At 52.0% G+C, this 22,151-nt stretch overlaps 1 protein-coding gene across 1 annotated transcript; it reads right to left on the reverse strand.

Annotated features, from left to right (window-relative positions):
* Positions 1 to 9,252: 9,252 nt before the first annotated feature.
* Positions 9,253 to 10,023, reverse strand: LOC119383391 (uncharacterized). Its single transcript, XM_037651494.1, has one exon. It carries the CDS (start codon positions 10,021 to 10,023, stop codon positions 9,253 to 9,255), a length of 771 nt encoding a protein of 256 aa, XP_037507422.1.
* Positions 10,024 to 22,151: the final 12,128 nt, after the last annotated feature.

Consider the following 22,151-nt stretch of genomic DNA (forward strand, 5'->3'; position numbering starts at 1 on the left):
AATTGTACGAATCGACCGGAAAAGTCGTCAGGGAAGATATTTAGTGCGTAAGTACCTCAAAGCTGCATTACTTTTTACGCGTTTTGTACGTTGCAGCACTCCGCCGTATTCGGACGGTGTCGGCACGGCGTCTGTCATCTTTCGTATAGCGTTCGTCGGCGTCTAAAGTGAGGCGTAATCGCAGAGTTTGAAAAAATAAAAAATAAAAACGACCAAAACAACAGCTGCCACCCGAGAACATTTGAATTGCGCGACTGAGACGCACAGGAGACGCCAGCTTCCAGGACAAACAGGAGACCTTCCGGTGGCTTCACAAGCGCCTGCCTAGCAGAGCGGGATGCGCCGTCCAGCCTTTTAAATGGAGGTCAGTGGCTACAACTTGCACCATCCCGCGTTGGGTAGTGATCATTACATTATCGAATTCTCTTAAATATGCAACTACCCCGCAGGCCTCCCAGAGGCTCCACTTTCACTAAGTGGGATTCTTTCCGCACATATAGAGCAAGCCGTACCCACGCTGCTATCACGGACATCACCGAATGGTCCAAACAACTTCGAAGTGATGTCCAATCCGTAACTTGTCCTATACGAGAGGACTGCCCAAGCGACACAGTTGACTCCCGCCTCCTACATTTATGGGGCGCTAAAACAAGCTTAGAACGACGCTGGAAAAAGCAGCGTTGGAACCGGACTCTTAGACGTCGACTCGCCCGCCTCAGCAAAGAGATAGAGACCCACGCAGCCGCTCTTTCACGACAAAACTGGGAATCACTTTGCAACAAATTAGATGGCAATATGAGTTTGCCTCAGACTTGGAACTTGTTTAGGCACTTAATTGACCCAACGCAGTCTAAAACTACCCAAAGGCACAACCTCACCAAACTCCTACATACTTCCGATATGCCTCCACGAGAACTCCTCCAGGAACTTCGAAATCATTACTTCCCAACATATCCTGTAGTAACACACCCCGACTATACAGGTCCCCCTAATGACCTCCTCGACGAACCCATTACAGTAGCAGAAGTTCAAGCCGAACTACAGAAACTAAACACTTGTTCAGCCCCTGGTCCGGACGGGGTGCACAACAAAGCACTCCGCAATCTCGATGCCCAATCCATTGCCGTCCTTACTGATTACTTTAATGAGTGCTGGCAAAAGGGCACCCTCCCACCTCAATGGAAGGACGCCAAGGTCATCTTTATACCCAAACCTGGGAAACCTCTGCTTACCTCTAACCTCAGGCCCATATCCCTCACCTCATCTGTCGGCAAACTTATGGAGCATGTACTCCAAACCAGGCTTTGCCAGTACCTAGAAGGCAAGAATCTCATGCCCACTTGCATGTTTGGATTTCGTCCGGGTCTTTCCACACAGGACGTTTTCCTACAAATAAAACATCATATTCTCGACTCTAAAACCTGTGACACCAGAGCTATCTTAGGTGTAGACCTCACTAAGGCATTTGACAACGTTATACACTCAGCTATCCTACAGAACCTTGTAACTCTGGGAGTCGGTGCAAAGACGTACAACTACGTCCGAGACTTCCTCAGCCACCGCACAGCCACACTTACCTTTGGCGACCACAGCCTTCCGGGCATCACGCTTGGCGCACGAGGTACACCCCAGGGAGCAGTTCTTTCCCCTCTTCTTTTTAACATTGCCCTTCTTCATCTGCCGCAACAGCTGGCTCAGATCCCCAACATCCATTTTAGCTTCTACGCCGACGATATCACTGTCTGGGCAAACCACGGCAGTGACGCCGAAATCGAAGAAAACCTACAACTGGCACTGACCACCATTGATACATATGTACGGGAGCGTGGCCTTACCTGTTCCCCTTCCAAATCAGAGCTCTTTCTCTACCGCCCGAAGCAATGTAATTCAGTCATTCCCCCCATCTCTCTCACGCTAGGTGACCATCCCATCCCACTAGTCTCTAAAATTCGTGTGCTAGGGCTAGTTCTCTACTCGCATGGCGCACACGGAGAAGTCATAAGGACTCTCCAAACACACGCTCAGCAGACCACTCGACTGATTCGCCGCATCGCGAACCGTCGGGCTGGCCTACGCGAGCGAAACACGCTACGCCTCACCCAGGCTTACATCATAAGCCGCACCACATATGCCCTCCCTTACCTACCCCTCCGACAAAAGGAGAGAGACCGGGTTAACGCGCTAATACGAAGTTGCACGAAAACGGCTCTACGACTTCCACCCAGCACATCCAATGCCCGACTCCTCAAACTAGGTGTACATAACACATTTGAGGAACTCGCGGAAGCCACCTTTACGGCACAAAGATCTCGTCTGTCTAATTCAGTGGCTGGGCGCACTCTGTTGTCCCAATTAAACTTAACCCCAATTACACACTCACCCGAGGGGGTCCCTCTTTCTTCTAACCTCCGCTCTCACCTCAACGTGCCCCCAATCCCGAAGAATATGCACCCTGTGAGAGACGAGAAACGCAGAACGGCAAGGGCTCGGGCCCTCGAGAAACAGTATAGCGAGGACCATGACGTGGTCTACGTGGACGCAGCGGAATACGCGTCAGGATCCCGTATGGCCCTGGCGGTAGCTGACAGTCACGCAAAGCTTCTAACGTCGTGCTCAATCATCACCAATTCCTCCACAGAGGCAGAAGAGGCAGCCATCGCGCTTGCATTTGTTTCTACATCTGCCTCCACAATCATAAGCGACTCAAAATCAGCTATCCTGAACTATGCCAATGGCTTCATTTCCCGCACCGCTGCTCGCCTACTACGCTTCTGGCAGCCCCAGCGTTCCATAACACTCGTCTGGACGCCAGCACATGCCGGCCTCCCTGGCAACGAGGAGGCTCATTCCCTAGCCCGAGGTCTCACATTCCGGGCAGGAGAAATGGAGCCCCCTCCACCGGCCGAGGAGCGCCTGCTCTCCTTTCGAGATATTCTCTCGTACTATCGGGACCAACGAAGAGTATACACCCCCCCCAGCCCCATCCCTAACCATAGCACAGGCCGCACATTGGCGACGCCTACAAACTCAAACTGCTCCATACCCCATATTACTAAGCGCCCGATACCCAGACCAATTCTTCTCTTCATGCAAACTTTGCGGCAAACCAGGAGATTTCCTACACATCCTCCTCACATGCCCCACCTTCCCTCATCCCCCATCACCGGCTGTGGCGGTGTCTTACTGGGAGTCCATCATGACCAGCACTTCTGCTTTCGATCAGCGCCGGATCATCTCCTGCGCCATGAAGAGGATTGCGCTTCAGGGACTTTCCTTCGCTTTGTAAGGGTGCCCCCTCACATTGAGGGAGCACCCACGTGCCATGTAGGGGGCTTGGCCCCCACGTTCACACACTGGCAATAAATGTTTCTACCACCACCACCGCGCGACAACTGGCTGGCAACGGGCCAAGAAACAACCGCCCACTTTTCCACGAGTATCTTGCCACAAGGTTCAAAGTTATAAAATGAAAGGGGTGTTGGCTTTCATAATGTGCGTTATATTTGGTTTTTGGCTCCTCCATTGAAACTATAGGTTGGTTCTTTAATGACACCGTTGCGTGCCGGAACGAGCGGGAAATAGGCGCGAAGCGCGGCACAAGAAATACTCTGTTACCAAGGGATTTAATACCCCGGAAGGTTATGTGAATGTTAGGTTTGTAAAAGAAGCGTGGAAAAATGACAGTCAAAGTGTGACGCTAAAGGTGATGCCAAGCATCACGAATGCTCATATCCATCCCAATGGATTTGAAAAATTAAGGGTGGTACCAGCTTTTCAACTTTTCGGCGATAAAGTCATTATAGGGGGTTATTTTTGTATTCCGACAAGATCGAGAAAGCTTGTGGCCCCGTGGAGCCAACTCAAAGCTTTATAAAAATATCAACAGGTTAGTTAGAATAATGATCTCCCGAACGCCAACAAAAGCCCTCTGCCCAAATTTGCCTAACTGAGCGTTTCTGAAAGAATTTCTGGGTTATTTAAAAGAATGGGAGACACATATGCCACGAACACAATTGGCGGTTTCCTTTCATCGAGCACAGCAGAAGGGCTCCGTGTCACAATTGAGAGCACAGTGCAACTGCTCGAATTCCTCAGGTCTGCTGGTTTTAGATATTTGATGACCTCAAATTCAAGCCAGGACAAGCTGGAAAATATATTTGGAATTGTTGGGCAGTCCTCTGGCACAAATGATCATCCCGCTGCTGCTCAATTTTTGATTACTATAAATACCCTTGCATTTTACAACCTCGCAAGACCACCAAAGTCGGGGAACTGTTCGCCGCAAGTAATCAGCTCACTTTTATCTGGGAATGACATAAAGTCACACACGTCTGCCACAATTGTCGTCGTTGACAGCCTCATTGATGGTATGGTTTGGGAATGCTTAATTGTTACACGATGCGCACACCAAGTACGACTTGAACGGCTCCAGCGCGCACGAAGTTCCGGGTCCACAGCTCGCTTCAAACGCTTGCGTTCAGCGTCGTATGCTCGTCTCTTCGCAGCCTTGTCTTCTGCGTTGCTTGCTGTTGTTGACGCCGACGACGGTGAGGGTGGGGTAACGTTGCCTTCAACGAGTGGTGGGACGCTGATTGAAGGTACTGTTGCTTCCATCGCATCTACTCGAGTCAAGCAAAGCGTCAAGTCAAGCGAAAGCCAAGACGCCCTTTACTGAATTCCGAACGCGCGCTCCGCCGCTTATATACACACCGCCCGCATTCGAGGGAGAGGAAAGAGGGACGGAAAGGAGGGAGGGAGGAGGAAAGGAGGGAGGGAGAGGAGAGGCTTGCTGCCGGCACGAGACGAGCCGAGCATGCGCAGTGGGGGTGTGGACGGCGCCGCCGACGCCGCAGGTGCGACTAAGAAATGTTCCGCATTTAAAAGCCATGTTGGACGCGTGTACGCGAGGGAGAAGCAGACACAACCGCGCGGCGGGGATCCCAAACATGAACTGGTTTTATTCGGGTTCTCTGGATGTTCCGGAGAGCAGCGGAGGGTGGCGCTGCCTGGCGGCTTGGCTTGGCTTGGCTGCCGCCACAGCACTCCCCCCTTAGTGAGTTGCCGAACGGAGTTAAAGGTCCAGGCGAGTGGGTGCTCTTGATAGCCGCCCGCTGTGCGTCAGCCGGGAGGGCACCTCGTGGACTTGGGCTGGTATTGAAGCTGGGGGTTCTGGCGGTGATTCCCTTAGTGGAGGCAACACGGCGTCGTCACGGTCCATGTGTGCTGGCTTGATGCGGTCCAACGACACCACCTCCTCACGGCCGCTTCTCTTGATTGTGAATTGTTTGTTGCCACGGCGGAGGACTTGAAACGGCCCATCATAGGGTGGTGAAGAGGTCGCCGAACCGCGTCGTGTCGTACAAACACATATGGGCACGATGTCAGCTGTGGGTCGACGTGCACCACTCGCGACCCTGGGGGCCGTGGAGGTACCGCACGCAGTTTGCTCATGACGTTGTGTAGGCGAAGTGCATAGTCGCTGCAAGCTATGGATGCCTCCTCTGAGCCGCGCGCAAAGAACTCTCCCGGCAGCCTGAGTGTCGTGCCGTAGACCAGCTCAGCGGCGCTGCAGCCAATGTCCTCTTTCAAGGTGGACCTTATACCCAAAAGAACGAGTGGGAGGGCCTCCACCCAGTTGTGTTCCTCGGTTGCCGTGAGCGCAGCCTTCAGCTGGCGGTGAAAGCGCTCCACCATGCCATTGCTCATGGGGTGGTACGCCGTCGTGCGTATGCGTGAGGTGCCCATGAGCTGACTGATGGCAGTGAAAAGGGCTGATTCGAACTGTCGGCCGCGGTCTGTTGTTATCGTGGAGGGCACCCCGAAACGGGCTACCCAGTGGTACAGGAAAGCACTCGCAACCGTCTCGGCAGTGATGTCCGCGATAGGGATGGCCTCCGCCCAGCGGGTGAACCTGTCGACACAGGTCAGCAGGTAAACCTGTTCGTGGCAGGGTGGCAGTGGGCCGACGATGTCCAGGTGGACATGATCAAAGCGAGAATCCGGAGTGGGTAGTGTTCCCAGTGCTGTCGAGGTATGGCGTTGTATCTTAGAGCGCTGGCACATTCACGTGCCCAGCGTCGTACGTCCCGATTCACGCCCGGCTAGACAAGTATTGCCGTCACCAGTCTTTGGGTGGCTCTCCTCCCCGGATGAGACAGTCTGTGCAAGGACTCGAACACATGGCGACGAAGGCTCGCGGGCACGAACGGGCGAGTTCTACTGACGCTTGTGTCACAGCAAACCTTGTCCTTGGATCCGGGAACTGGGATCCACTCAAGATTCAGGGCAGTGGTCGCGGTCAATAGGTGTTTAAGTTCGTCATCTTCACGTTGAGCGGCTGCCAAAGCGGGAAAATCAACCGGTAGTGTGGGCGTGATGGCGTTCACGGGATTCCGTGAGAGGGCGTCCGCTACCTCGTTGTCGCCGCCTTTGACGTGGCGGATGTCCGTGGTAAATTCAGATATGAATGACATCTGCCGCAGTTCGCGGGCTGTATGGGCGCCCCCCTCAGCATTCAGTGACCGCAAGGTATACATGAGAGGCTTGTGGTCCGTCAAGACAAAGGATTCTGTACCTTCTAAGTAATGCCGGAAGTGCCGGATTGTCGCGTAGACGGCCAGCAGTTCGCGCCCGAACGTGCTGTACCGCTGTTCGGTGGATGTCAGTTTCCGGGAAAAGAAAGCGATTGGTCGCCATACTCCTTTGATGAGTTGTTGAAGTGCGGCACCCACAGCTACGTTCGATGCGTCGACCATGACGCACTGCGGAACTCCCGGTTGCGGGTAAGTGAGAAGCGCGGCGTCGGTAAGACGTCTCGTGATCTCTTGGAAGCCCGCTTGGGCGCCCTCCGTCCAGTAGAGCTCCTTAGCGGCATCCTTGGTATCCTTAGCGGCACCTTCGTGTGTCGACAGCAGGAGGTGGAGAGGCTGTAGAATAGTGGCACACTGGGGGATGAAACGGCGGTAGTAGTTCACGAGACCAAGGAACTCACGGAGCTGACGTTTAGTGTTGGGTTGTGGGAACTGCTCGACAGCTTTAACCTTGTTGGGTTGAGGAAGAACTCCTGAGGCGGAGATGACGTGTCCAAGAAACGAGAGCTGTCGCACACCAAGCTCGCATTTGGCCATGTTCACGACCACGCCATGCTCCACTAAGCGCCGGAAGACGATGCGCAGATGATTCACGTGCTCTTCCGGAGTGCTGCTGGCGACTAGCAAGTCGTCAAGATAGGCGTGGCAGAAGTTGAGACCGCGTAGAGCACCGTCCATGAACCGCTGGAACGTCTGACCCGCGTTTCGGAGTCCGAATGGCATTCGGAGGAATTCGAAAAGTCCGAAAGGCGTTGCGATGGCGGTCTTCGGGACGTCCTCCGGGGCAACGGGAATCTGATGTATGCCCGCACCAGGTCGATCTTCGAGAAGATAGTGGCACCGTGAAGCCTCGTCGTGACGTCGTGTATGTGCGGTACCGGGTACCTGTCTGGAGTCGTCACCTGGTTCAGCGCCCTGTAGTCCCCGCATGGTCGCCAGTCTCCCGGCGTTGACTTTGGCACCATATGGAGTGGAGATGCCCAGGCGCTCGACGAGGGTCTGATGATCCCTAGCTCCATCATGTGTTCAAATTCTTGTCGTGCGACTTTCAACTTCTCTGGAGGCAAACGGCAAGGCCGCGCGTGCACGGATGGGCCGCTGGTGGCGATGTAGTGGCGTACCTCATGCTTCCCCGCGGCGCTGGCTGGCGGCTGCCTCGTCAACTCGGGAAACTCCTGTAGAATGCGAGTGAAACTTTCTGCACCGGACGGCCCGAGTAGAGTGGGGCTCAGCGGAGGGTGTTGCGAGGGATGGCCTTGCACAGTTGCCTGCGACACGGGATCGTGAAGGCGGCGGCTGCGCATGTCGACGAGTAGACCGAAATGCCGAAGAAAATCCGCACCCAAGATAGCGAACTTCACTGCTGCCACGATGAATATCCACCGGAACGTTCTGTTCAAGCCTAAATCGAGTGGCAGCGAGCGATGTCCGTAGGTGGCGATGGTTGTGTTGTTGACCGCCTGAAGGGGGGACGCACTGGGGACACGGCAATCGGTGGACCCAACCGGCAACACGCTCACCTCAGAGCCGGTGTCCACGAGGAATCGAAGGCCACTGTCGCGGTCGGTGAGGGAAAAATATTGCAGTGGCTTAGCTCGGCTATGCCAGGATATACGTAGCGTTAGCAAAGGTTCAGCTGATTATTCTGAGCTTTCCAGATTTCCGCAGCACGTTTAGCTTTCCTCAGCACGTTTAGCGTTCCTCTGTTCATTCTTCTTACGCTAAAGCGCTAATTGCCAGGCAACTACTTCGGGATCCGATGACATAAGCTTCTCGGCTCTTCTGCGCCGTTGAGCAGCATTTGCGCTCTCCTTCTCCATGGCGTTACCCACCTCAAACGCCAGTCACCAGCGGCACCAGCGCACTGTCAGACGACGACTGCACACAACGCCACCTAGAGGTGGCATTGCTGCACAGCGAAGGCGAATACACCATCTCCCGCTAAAGGGGACCATGAGTAGATGCGAAGCCGGAGCACTGCACGATCGCGTTCTGTTGGCGTTCGTTGGGCATGCTACCGAGCTCGCGTCGTGGAACGCGAAGAGCGACGCTACGCGCGTCGTATCTTCCATCTAGCCTGGCCGTTAATTCTCACAGGCCGAGCGGGGAACGCGGTCGACAGGCGGGTGAGAGGGGGCAGCGTAGGAGAGGAGAGAGAAGCGGAGGGGACGCGCATGCGCTCGAGCTCATCGCGACGTTGCGCAGGAGAGAATTTCGGCATGTCTAGCCCGCGTTTCAGAGGAAGAGTGGAAAGGGGGATGGGAGAGGGGAAGTGGAGAGGGCAATGAGAGATGGGAGGGGAGAGGGAAAGTGGAGAGGGTGAGTGGAGAGGGGAAGGGGAGAGGGTAGATGACAGGGGAATGGTGAGGGGGAGTGGAGAGGTGTGTGGAGAGGGTGTGCGCATGCGCAGTAAGGGTGATCACGCCGCACACCACCACCGGATTGAGCTCCGCCTTAAGATACTTCGCATCTAATAGCTGCGCGCGCCATGGCTACGACGTCACCCCTATCGAATGCGCAGAGCAGCAGCGGCGAGTCGCGCGCGCATGCGCAGCACGGCTCATGATGACCCCCGCGAAGCCTGCTCTGGCTAGGCAAGTGTAGCTAACGCTACAAAACACTGGTGGACGACGTTCGGGGGCCTCTGGGACACTGGTCGTCCTCAGTGCCGGCCGCTCCCGTTTCCCGCATAGTCACAAGGAGGAATGCATTTGCTAGCAGCGTTGCCATGCTTCCTGTGATACCAGCAGGTTCTCTGTTGCGCTGCTGGGCGCTGGCGCTCCTCGGGAGTGCTGCGGGCCTGCATCGCTGCGACGGTATCGGCGAGGCGGGATATCTGCTCCCGGATGTCATGCAGTGCGGTCGTAGGCGCGCGGCCGACGATGTCTGGCTGTAGCGCCGCGACGGACGGCGGAGCGACCGCCAGCACCGAGTCCGCGAGCTCGGCGAGTTGAGACAGGCGTTTGTCGGCAGCCGAGGCGAGGACCATGCGCACGTTGACCGGAAGTCGCTGTAGGAACAGCTCGCGAAGCAGTCTGCTGTCGGCCTCGGTGGTGGTTGCGCCGGCCGTATGCAACAGCTGCCTCATGTGGCGCAACAATTGGCTGGGCGTCCGGTCCCCGAGCTCGGTGTCGTGCAGTAGCTGCTGCAGTCGCTGAGGCTCCGACGGCGTGAGGCGGCTGATGAGCAGCTGTTTGAGCGTTGTGCACGCGTTCTCTGCAGGTGGAGCGACCAGCAGATCGCGTATTTCTCTCGCTATTGTTGGTGGGAGGCTAGCGACCACGTGGTGGTACTTTGTTATCTCAGTGGCAATACGACGAGCGGTGAATTGGGACTCCACCTGCAGGAACCATAGCTGCGGATCCGTTGTCCAAAACGCCGGGAGCCTGATGTCGACGGCGGAGATGGCCGGTGCGTCAGTGGGAGTCTCCATGGCGTCGATCGCTTGAAGAAGGCGGTAAGCCTCGTCCGGGTCACCACTGTTGGGACGCGTGTACGCGCGGGAGAAGCAGACACAACCGCGCGGCGGGGATCCCAAACATGAACTGGTTTTATTCGGGTTCTCTGGAGGTTCCGGAGAGCAGCGGAGGCACCATAGCGGAGGGTGGCGCTGCCTGGCGGCTTGGCTTGGCTTGGCTGCCGCCACAGCCACGATATGCTGACTTACTATATTGCGGGTTATGTGGCGCGTAAGACACTAAAGACGCAGTGCGAGACTTGCGCAACATGTCTCACATCGAAACACAGCAACGGGGAGTGATTAGGCTTCCCTATATTCACAGCGCACTTAGATAACGGAGGCCTGATGTACCCCTCCGGACCTCTCAAAGCAGCTATTGGAAAACTTGAAAATAGTTTTACGACTTATTTCAGCGTGCGTAAGCTGCATGAAAAGAGCATTGTGAATTTCAGCGGTTTCTTGAAAAACAAAAACAGATTTGCCTCATGTGGGATGTGAAGAATATTCAAATTTCATCTCAAAAAGCCTCATGAAGTTGTGCATTTTACTTAGATTCTGCTTCTTCACGAAATCATTGAACAGCGAAAGAGAAGTAAAGCGGCAAACAGGGCTGGGCAAAGATACTTTGAAGTTGTATCGCGATACGATGCAAGATAGCCGGGCAAGAAGTATTTGAGATACAAATACAATATACTCGCGGAATAATTGTATCCGATACGATACTTCCCAAATGTATCTTAAGACACTTCGATACATTTGCAAATTTGCTGTTATACATCTATATAATGAAGCAGCAAAGGCCTATGTAGAAATGTGTTTACCTGAAAATTTCTTACGTGCAAACAGCTTTGTTTAACTTTAACAAAATACCTGTTTGTATCGCAAGATACAAACTTTCTTGCTCAAGGCGTATTAGTTTCATTTCTAAACGACTTATTGGGATTTGTTCGGCTGCTTAACATGACAACTCTTTAACTGCTGCGCTGTTAGTTGTTTTTGCTTGACACTTTGTAGTTTATTGGTGTCGCTGCTCTACTTGGTGACCAGCTAGCTGGTTACCATCTACTTGCAAGTGCCTTCGCACGATGGCACAAATACCGCTGTGCAGTCTTACCTTGTCCGCAAGCGTATTGTTTTCGTAATAACGGAACCCCCGACAGGTGTACAGCAGCAACAACGTTGGTAGCGGTATTGTTTGTGACGCATCGTGTAAAGACGATGAACTACATAGTCGGCGCTCACAATTATTTGAGGGCGTAAAACTGCAGTGATTTTTCATATTTTACTTATCTGCTGGCGTAAAGCGTTCGTTAGCAACATATTCACTAACGTGCAATCTTTTACCATTTGTTCTCTGAGAGAACCTGAGCCGCCAGAAAACGTCTCAGACGTATTCTAGAGGCACAAAACGCCGCAGATTATCACTGCTATTCATACTATTGCCACTTCTAGCTCTGCCTACCTGCGGATTCGTAACAATAAGAATACTTTAAGGTGACCTAAAAAAAGGAAAACGAATATATTTAAGTTAAATAGCAAGGTAGTTCCTTATTAAACAATGAAAGCGAATAAGTATACAGGGTGTTTCACGTAAGTAAAACCCAATATTAAAAAAAAAAAACAAGTGGTTAACCGCCGCTGAATGAAACCAAAGTATTTGGGCAGCGTCTCGTGCGCCGCGCGGTGCAGGAGCCGATCCCACACAGAACTGACTCCTGCACCGCACGGAAGTGACGTCACCTCGTTAAAGTAAACTTAAAACAACTCAAATGGACAGATTATTACTTTATAATGTGTTAAACCTACAAAAATATTAAACAAAACGTGTTTGACGACTTCTTTAATGTACATTCGTTAATTAATGACATATCGCAACCACCTTAAATCTAGGGGGCGCTGCGAAAGGTAACAGCGGGCAAACAGAACAGCAGCCGCGAGAAAATCGATGTGCGGCAGAGTTTGATGATCTGCGGATTGTTGCGTTGCTGCTGGAAGTACTGCATTTTCTAGTTTGCGATGTAAAAAACGTGGTGTTGTCGAGGGTGAAAGTGTCCTTGCAACCGAGTACCTCATTTTGCTTGTCGCGAAGGGTAAGGTTGACGATGAAATAAATGTTGTTGCACAGTTCGTGTGAACGTCCGGACGCACAAGAAATCCCAGTGCGGCTGTGAAGTGTTTTTACTAAGCCTGTGATCTCCGATGGCCAGTGCTCCTGCACTGCAGGTTTTTCGCAAAGTGCGAACACGTAGCAACCGTTCAACCGTTGCTGTCACCGGCCGTGTTATTCAGCAAGGCAGACAAACTGTGCGGCACTGTTTTGTAGGTAGGTGGGCTAACGCAGTCGGCTGTTGCCATTGGGCATCGTTTATCAAGTGCTGATCGCCTAGAGTACAGCCTAGAGCATCACGGCGACACTTCAGTATTTTGAAGCGACTAAGTCGGCCGATTACTTCGTGAGGCGGTGACGGTGCCAACGGTACACTGAGCGACATAAGATTTCGTGTTGCATATTCGGCGTGGCTATACAAGAGGCGAAGAGAAACAGTGACTGCTAGCTGCTAAAAAAAATGATGGCAGGAAACTTGTACGTACATCATTATTTGTTATGGTTATCATCTACCAGTCATGTCTTGTACTCGGGACACACACGCAATGCGATAGCGCCAGCCGGAGCAATATTCTAGCGCTACAGTGACGCTGGCCGAAAGCACAGATTTGCCCAGCGATATTCAAAGCATGCTGAAGTTCGACTGTGCCGAAAGCTACGCTTTACGCAGTTCGCGTTTCTTTTCATCGCGATATAGTACGTCACCACGAGCCATTCGCGAAATCTAGGCGACCAGTGACTCAGTTCTGAGACCACGTCCTGTCATCGGAGCCTTGATAAGCCGTGCAAATCAACATTCCTGACGCGGATGCCGGAGAAACCGATGCAGCCAGCTGCATCTGATCATCAAACATCAATATTGTTACGTCTACAAAAGGCTTCACTGAGCTGCGACGCACCGGTAGACGCGAAGGTGTTGCCCAGACGCGCACCGGAGGCCTCTCTCACTAGCCGAACGTCCTCTTCTACTCTAACCACCCTGTTTCCCACTACACAGATGCTCATACCCAAATCACGTATGTAGTAACATTTCCCTCCGCGCAGACGAAGCCCACCGGGCGAGTCAGTCTCTCGAGGAACAAAGCGCTTCAAACGCGCTACATGGACAAGTTCAGTCTTTGCAGACCGTCGGCCATTTGAATGGAGACGCGCTACGCGGTAAGTTAAATCACTTAGACAGTCTGTAACAACATAAGGTCCCGCATAGTGCGCCAGCAGTTTTTCGCACAACCCGCGTTTTCTAGTTGGCGTCCACAGCAACACTAGGTCACCGCGATTATACGTCACGTGTCGGCGTCGACGGTCAAAACGTGCTTTCGAGCGATCTTGCGAAGCAAGAGTGCGCAAATAAGCAAGACGTCGGGCTTCTTCTGCACGGCAGACGATCTCGGATATACAGGGATCATGGTAGTCCAAGAACGGAAGACGGTATCGAGGGTATGACGAGGCGGCCGAGCATAGAGAAGGAAGAACGGACTGTAGACGGTAGTTTCATGCTGTGCGGTGTTAAATGCGTAAGTGATGAAAGGTAGAACGCTGTCCCAGTTCTGGTGGTCTGAGGAGACATACATAGATAGCATGTTCGTGAGAGTCCTGTTAGTTCGTTCCGTTAGACCGTTTGTTTGCGGATGATATGGTGTAGAGTGCCGAAACGTGGAAGCACACACACGAAGCATCTCTTCCACCACGTCTGCAGTGAATTGTCGCCCACGATCACTGATAACAATTTTAGGAGGTCCGTGTCGTAGAACCACAAAACAGAGCATAAATAAACATACATCGGCTGCAGTTGCCGATGGTATGGCAGCTGTCTCGCAGTACCTTGTTAAATGATCGGTGCATACGACTATCCACCGATTTCCATTAGAAGACCGCGGAAAGGGCCCAAGAAGGTCGATCCCAACTTGCTCGAATGGAGTTCTAGGGGGCGGCACAGGATGTAGTCGCCCTGAAGGAGCACTTGTAGGGCGCTTGTGACGTTGACACTCGTCGCAACTGGAGACGTAGTGTTCCGTCGTCTGGCGCATTCTTGGCCAGTAAAATCTTTCTTGAAGCCGGCTAAGAGTTTTCGCTGTGCCTAAATGACCGGACGTTGGATCATCATGCATAGCCTGCAAGACGGAAACGCGGAGACTCTTCGGAACCACGAGAAGATATCGTGAGCCGGTCGTAGCGTAGTTCTTTTTGTACACTAGCCCGTCGCGGATGCAGAAGCGAGTCGCCGATGATTGTGGTTCGGTAGCAAGGAGCTGCTGTATGGTGTCGTCCCTTTGCTGCTCAGTCTTAAAGGCATTGGTATCAGGAAATGGTAGGTCCAATGGTGCGATGTAGGTGTCGAAGTTGTCCGCGTCACAGTCCGTCGACGGGAGCGGTAATCGCGAAAGACAATCTGCATCAGCGTGACGACGACCACTTTTAAAGGAAACCGTAAAGTCGTATTCCTGTAGACGGAGTGCCCAACGCGCAAGGCGACCAGACGGGTCACGCAGATTGACCAACCAGCAGAGAGAATGATGGTCTGTGACGATGGTAAAGGGGCGTCCGTACAGGTAGGACCGGAAGCGCTGCACTGCGAAGACTACTGCGAGGCATTCTTGCTCTGTGACGGTGTAGTTACGCTCGGACTTGCTGAGCGACCGACTTGCATACGCGACGACGTGTTCTTTGGTACCTAAGCGTTGAACCAAGACGGCGCCTACACCAACACCGCTAGCGTCTGTGTGGAGTTCTGTGGGAGCCAGAGGATCGAAGTGTCGAAGAATGGGATGGGACGTCAAAAGGAACTTCAACTCAGAAAAAGCGGATGTACATTCCGGTGTCCAGTCAAACCGCACGCCTTTCTGAAGCAGGCACGTGAGCGGGTGCGCGATATTGGCAAAGTTAGGAATGAATCGACGGAAGTATGAGCAAAGGCCCAAAAAACTGCGCAGTTCTTTAACCGAGTGAGGTTGCTTGAACGCCTCAACTGCGGCCGTCTTCGCGGGATCCGGTCGTATGCCTTCTTTGTCCACTAAGTGGCCAAGGACGAGTGTTTGGCGCTCCCCAAAACGACATTTCTTTGAATTGAGCACCAAGCGTGCCTTGCTTAGGCAATCCAGCACGAGACCAAGGCGTGTGTTGTGCTCAGAGAAAGTGCGCCCGAAAATCACAACATCGTCCAAATAACACATGCAGACTTCCCACTTTAAACCACGCAGAATGTTATCCATGAAGCGCTCAAAAGTTGCAGGTGCATTGCACAGTCCGAACGGCATCACATTAAATTCAAAAAGTCCATCTGGTGTAACAAATGCCGTCTTCTCCTTGTCTTCCTCGTGCATTGGAATCTGCCAATACCCTGACCTCAAATCAACGGACGAAAAATAAGAGGCTGATGAAAGACAGTCTATAGCATCATCAATCCGTGGTAGTGGGTATACGTCTTTTTTGGTGATCGCGTTAAGGCGGCGGTAGTCAACACAAAATCGCCATGTTCCATCTTTCTTCTTGACTAGAATTACGGGAGCGGCCCACGGACTACATGATTCTTGAATGACATTTTTCTTTAGCATCTCGCAAACCTGTTCATTGATCACTGCGCGTTCCGAAGGCGACACACGGTATGGTTTCTGTCGGAGAGGTCTATGGGATGCCGTGTCTATGCGGTGCTTTATACGAGAAGCAGGGAATGATGACGGAGCCTGTAGCTGTGCGAAATCGAAAAGACCGGCATGTTCGCGCAGAATACTCGCCAGTTCATTACGCTCGTTGGTGCGGAGAGACTTGTCAATCATAGCCATAATAGAGGTGTCCCTGGCGTGAAGATTATCGAAATCGGGTTTATCTGAGAAATCGCTGCTCTCTGCAAGTATGGCAAGCGAGAATACTTGATGTTGACGAATCTCGGCCAATTTGAGACCCTCCGGCAGTACCGTAGGTTCATCGGAGCAGTTGACCGCCCATAAACCAGTACGCCCTTGCACAACTGACAAGGTACAGTAGGGTATTAAAACATTCTTCTTTATGCAACTGAGGTGAACAGGCTCCACGGTGGCGTCAAATGTCTCCTCGGTTGCAGGGGAACAGGCGACAGGAACACACTTGGCTGACAAGGGTGGCACAGTTGTGTCCATGGACACACAAAGGGTACTTTCCTGACAAGGCGGGTTTTCTATAAACGCAACTGGAACAGCTGAATCTACTGTCATCTCTCCTGTGCGGCAATCGACAGTGGCACCACAAAGCTTCAGGAAATCGAGTCCCAGAATTACATCATGCGTACTTTGAAAGAGAACAGCAAACTCCGCAATAAATTTCTGACAACCCAAACTAACAGCCACAGTACAGACTCCAACAGGTTGTAATACATCTCCACCAACTCCGCGAAACGTATCAGCACGGTCCCAGCGGAACATAATTTTTCGTCCAAGGAGGCGTTTAAACACAAGACTCATCACTGACACGGTTGCACCTGTGTCCACTAAGGCCATTGTTGAGACACCATCGATAAGCACAGGAACCTTGTTTTTAAGCATGCAAATTAAAGGAGGTATTTCGGTTGAAATCGAAGACTGTCCAGCGACCTCACCTCCAACGGCCGCGCCGACTAGTTTTCCGGAGGAGGCGAGGGATACCGGCGCCGAGGAGACGGTGATCGGTTGGCACGAGGGACCGGTGGTGGTGTCACACTGCGGTCGGAGGCCGGAGAACGGTTTCGTAGCGGTCTTGGTATCTGGTGAGATGCGCTCCCCGGGAACGTCGGGGCTCGTGCAGAGTCGGACCGATGGAATCTCGATGATCGGTCGTACCTCGGCGGCTGCTGGTAGTTGCAGTACCTGGCGATGTGGCCTTCGACGCCACAGTTGTAGCAGACTGGTAGTGGACGCTCGCCGGACCACTGCTGAGAGCGCTGTGCTGTGAAGTGTCGTCTAACCGAATGCAGTGGGCCAGCTTGCTGAACGGGAACTGCCCGCCTCTGTGGGGCGGGGCCGGAACGAAAGCGTTGGTCGTACCGCTGGTCAGACGTGAATGAGTCCTGACGTGGCCACGAAGTGCGAGTTTCGCTGATGTCCGTCACACATACCGATGGTGGCACAGGAGCTAACGGCGCCGCGTAGTAGGTTGGACAGCTAGGCGGACGATGGATGGTGTCGTCGACCATTACGTCTTGTCGCTGTAGCTCTTCGCGCACGATTGCCCGGATAGTAGCGGCGAGGTCGGCGGGCGGGCTCACGTCGACGCTGGCGACCGTTGTTACATTGGCCAGCCTACCAAATTTCGGGGCAATGCGACGAGTCTTCAACTTTTCAAATGTACGGCAGTGACGTTGGACGGCGGAGACGGAGGTGAGGTCTTCCCTACCTATCAGAAAATTGTAGACGTCTTCTGCTATGCCCTTCAGGAGGTGTCCGACCCTGTCTTCTTCAGACATCTGCGGGTTCAAGATCTTACAAAGCTTCAGGACTTCCTCTATATAGGTGGTGCACGTCTCCCCAGGAGTCTGAGCTCTTTGAGCCAGCGTTCGCTCCGCGCTTTTCTTTTTCGAATCAGAGTCGCCAAAGCACTTCTTGAGTTCATCAGCAAAAAGATCCCACGTCGTTAAGAACTCTTCGTGGTTTTCGTACCACATCAGGGCGGTCTCCGTGAGAAACAGCGCGACATTTTCCAGTTGGTCGGTGGAATTCCAGCAGTTGTACCGGCTCACCCTTTTGTAATGTGTCAGCCACGCGTCTACATCTTCTCCTGCCCTGCCCGCGAACGAGCGGGGTTCAATATAGTGGTGCCGAGGAGCAGCCGGCGCTGACCTTTGCGTGGTTGAGGTTGTTGAGTCTTGACCTGCGCCGCTCTGGGCCATGACGAATGTTGTCGGCGGCAGACCGGCAAGTCGACGGCTCCGGCGAAGTTCAAGCAGCTGTGGCTCCGTGGTACGTTGACGTGCTGTACCCAGCACCTCCACCACTCTGTTACGTCTACAAAAGGCTTCACTGAGCTGCGACGCACCGGTAGACGCGAAGGTGTTGCCCAGACGCGCACCGGAGACCTCTCTCACTAGCCGAACGTCCTCTTCTACTCTAACCACCCTGTTTCCCACTACACAGATGCTCATACCCAAATCACGTATGTAGTAACAATATTAAAGGGCCTGTAGACAGGACCACCAGCAGCGCAGCAGCAGCAAGTCCGGCTGACGGGAGGCCGATGGGGAGGCATACTCGCCTGCCGACTCGGCTAATTCACGGCATATTCAAACGGCGCGCCTAACCGGAAAACGCATGACGTCACTTCCGTGCGGTGCAGGAGTCGTTTCTGTGTGGGAGCGGCTCGTGCACCGCGCGGCGCAGCAGTCCCTGCCTTTTTACCAAGTATTTGGTTTGCCGTCATGTGGCACTCGTTATGGTATGTTTTGTACTAAGCTGAACTGGTTAATTAAATAAGGTCAATTACGCGACATTGCGACATTTTTAATATGCACTTTAGGGCCAGCTGCGCTTCGACACATCGCAGAGCGAATTTAAAAACGACCGACCCAATTTTTTTCGGCAGCGTACATGCTGCGTGGTGAATGTTCTCGGGCTTTTAAAGAAAGCCCGCGAAATATGAAATAAAACCACGTTCGCAGACAGTTAAGAAATAAGAATAAAGCAGAGAACGTATTTGAGCAGCAGGTTACAAAAGACATATTACAATAAACAGATGGTCGAAAAACTATGCAGAGGACTAAGTAATGTATGGGATGCAAACGGAAGACAGCAAAGAAAGTACTTGTACTAACAATCAAGTTATCATTAAAAGAACTTTTCGAATAATTTAGCAGGAAGAACACAGACACAGTACGTCAAAATATAGTGGGACGGTTGTTAGAATCTCCATTGCATGTAAGTCAATCTCATTGTACTATGTAAGTCAAGCTTGCCTCCACAAGATCTTTCAAATCGCTGATGTATGAAAGGCGCGAGACGCAAAGCAGCCCCATTCTTGCATTCTTGAAACATTGCAACGAAGCATCACGCAAGACAAGCTTCGATAGCGACAGTATAGCGGCCTCAGAATTTGTGCGAAAGACGCCGCACGCATTGGCGTACGCAGCAGAGTGCAGGGTCTATGAACAAGTGTCATGACATCAACACAAATAAAAAGAAAGAAAACATATAGAAAAAAGGTAGGCTGCGCGTAGTCGTTCGCACGCTTGTTTTTGTCGCGATGGCTCGAGCGCCATCATGTAACTCCGCTCCACCAATAGGGACGCTTAAACATCATCGCCTGTGCACCCTGGAACGCTCTGGCGGAAATATACAAGAATGTTACTGTCGTTAGTTTTATTCAGGTGGCTTAGTGGCAGCAATATCAGCTTGAGAGCTGGAATTCCGGTCGACGTTTATTGTTTCGCACGGTGGTGTTTCTGTAGCAGTATCTTGTATCTTAAGATACGCGATACATTATTGAATGTATCGGAAATACAGATACAGATACTCGTTTTGCAAGACGTATCGCGATACAGATACAAGATACCCAAAGAGTATCTAAGATAGTATCGAAGCTATACATGTATCTTCGATACTGTATAGCTTCGATACTGTATCTTCGATACGGCAAAGAATGAAGCTGCTAAAGATGAGAAGGTGCAATTAAATGACGCTGACGAAAACCATGTCAAGGAACCAATAGATATTAAAAATTCTGATGCTCTCAATTCTGTCTCGTGAAGTGATAAGCAGCACGGATGCACTGAGCGATGGTCGTCATCACTGGGAGTGGAAAACTTGTGTGACGTCAGACTTCGTGCTCTTCTGAAACTTTAATTAGCGCTAAGGTATTCCTTACTTATTTGTACTCAATGTCAAGTTTTGTAATAAAAGCAAACACTGCAGACCTTCGACATGAAAAGGTAAGCAAACGCGACAGCGTGGTTGTAAACGGCTCCGCCAGCCCGCCCGAGAGTCGCGGGAGGGGCGTCTGCTCAAGAAACTCCGATTGCCCGCAGCGCCACCGCCGCATGCATCCCCATAGAGTTTCCTACAATACTTAATTGAGGGAACTCTGGCGCTAGTGTCTATGGGAGCTGCAACGCATGGTGCTTCAGCCAACATGGGAATGATGGGTAGTACACGGATTTGTCTAAACTTCGTACTTTCGGCTCTGTTTGGCTGGGCGTTGCCTGCATCCGCTTTATCGCAAGATGAAGTTCAGCAAACGTTCAACAGTTCCACTTCACCACTTAACTTTTTTAGGCTCACCAATTCAAACCTGGTCACAAAGTTCACAACGATACATTCTTTTATCTGAAAGAAAACCAAAACACAGCAATAAACAAAGCCACAAGTGCGTTCGAAGCCAACAAGTACAAAGACTAGGCAAATCCGTGTGCTACGCTGAACGATCGCAGCGCCAGAGTTCCCTGTAGTTAATTTTAGGAAACTCTATGTGCATCCCCGTGATAGAGTGTACTAGGACCAAGGATACATAGAACTAAAGCCCCTCCATGCGTTTTCCGCCGGCTAGGTTAAGTAGCGCCAACTCGTCCGCCCCATCTCCCTTTACACCGGTTCCCCGCCTAGCGGAAGCCGAAGTGCCGCCATGATGTTTCTGCTGCTTTTCCGGTTGATACACCTGCCCCATGCCCGCCCACGCCCTCGCGACGCAGAAACACCGAGCGAAAACTCGCTCGGCTGTAGGCAGTTTACGACGAACCTCAAAACAACAACACTTGTGAAACGGAGAAGCAAATATGTGCTTTCTCGCGTGTGCACATGCGTGCGCAGAAACAAGATGGAAGGAAAAAGCGGAAAGAAGTGGCTCAAGAACTTCTTTCTGGAAGCTCCGGAACCGGAGGTGGGCGTCGTCGTCGAACAATAGATGGCGGTACCTAAAAAAGCGGCAGTATACGCGATGGAGGGGCTTTAGAGTGTACTAGAACCAAGTAGGATACATAGAACTTGCTGGAGTAGAAGCCGCCTATGCGCCCCTATTGTGGAGAGTGAAGCCGCACCGAGGGCGCGGCGGCCATCTTGCCAGTGGCAGAAAGGAGCCAAGCGCTGCCGCACGCACGCTTCTTCGTGCTGCCGATGAAGTTGCTCGCATTTCTAAAGCAATGAAATCAAGTAGTTCTGGTTGCAAACATTTATTTCCGACTTGTAAGCAGCCAAGTGACATCTACAGAAGAGAATTCACCTGCACACAGGCATTAGGTAGAGACGCTTAAATCAGATGCACGGTGAAAAACATGATGACCGGTGCCCTACTGGTGATTGAAGATAATCGCCCTTGACAGAAGTGGTCTCACCTTATTGATCCATTCTCAGTTTCGTTCCTTCGTCATTTGGCGTATACTCACTTTTACGTATTCTTCAGCGATTTGCTTGCACAAATTGTAAACGTTCAAGCGGATCGAAGTCAAGGATGTGCAGCTCCAGTTTATGGAACCACTTTTTCTCGGAGGAGATGACGTGTTTTGCCGTTTTCACCATTATGATGACATCACATTCAGCCTGCAGCCTACCAGTCCTTTCTCTACTTCTTCACACATGCCAGTGACATCTTGCGACGGTGAAATAATTCCACCTCTGCTCTTCCGTTTAATTGAAGGTGCAACTCACCTGAGTGCAGGGCTGTGATGCACTGCTCACATGGAGTTGTACGAACTTTTCTAGCATTGAAGCCTGCTATATATGGCACCACGAAACCGGCAAAAGCAGAGAGGCTTTCGGGTCAGTATCGGCCTGCAGGGCTGATGATCTGCTCATGTCAATGAGCATGCTTTTTGCATCTGCTGCGGCAGCAGTAGTGGCTGCATTAAATATGGAAACAATGTCTTGGGAGCAGTTTCCTGAACTATAACTCCCGTCTGAACCAACAGGTGCTTGTATACAGCCATAGGCTGTGCAGCTGTTGCATTGTTATGTCCGCCTCATCCGCGTATTATCCCAAAGAGGTTTTCGGCATGGAGTTTGTGTGTCAGCGAGTAATTCAGCGGATCCTGGCTGACAACCTCGTCAAGTATTCTTTCGGTGCTTTCCAT

The sequence above is a fragment of the Rhipicephalus sanguineus genome, chromosome 1 (assembly GCF_013339695.2).
Source record: "Rhipicephalus sanguineus isolate Rsan-2018 chromosome 1, BIME_Rsan_1.4, whole genome shotgun sequence".
Taxonomy (NCBI): domain Eukaryota; kingdom Metazoa; phylum Arthropoda; class Arachnida; order Ixodida; family Ixodidae; genus Rhipicephalus; species Rhipicephalus sanguineus.

Coding starts and splice junctions, on each gene's coding strand:
- LOC119383391 (XM_037651494.1), bottom strand. CDS start 10,023: ATGGAGACTCCCACTGACGCACCGGCCATCTCCGCCGTCGACATCAGG.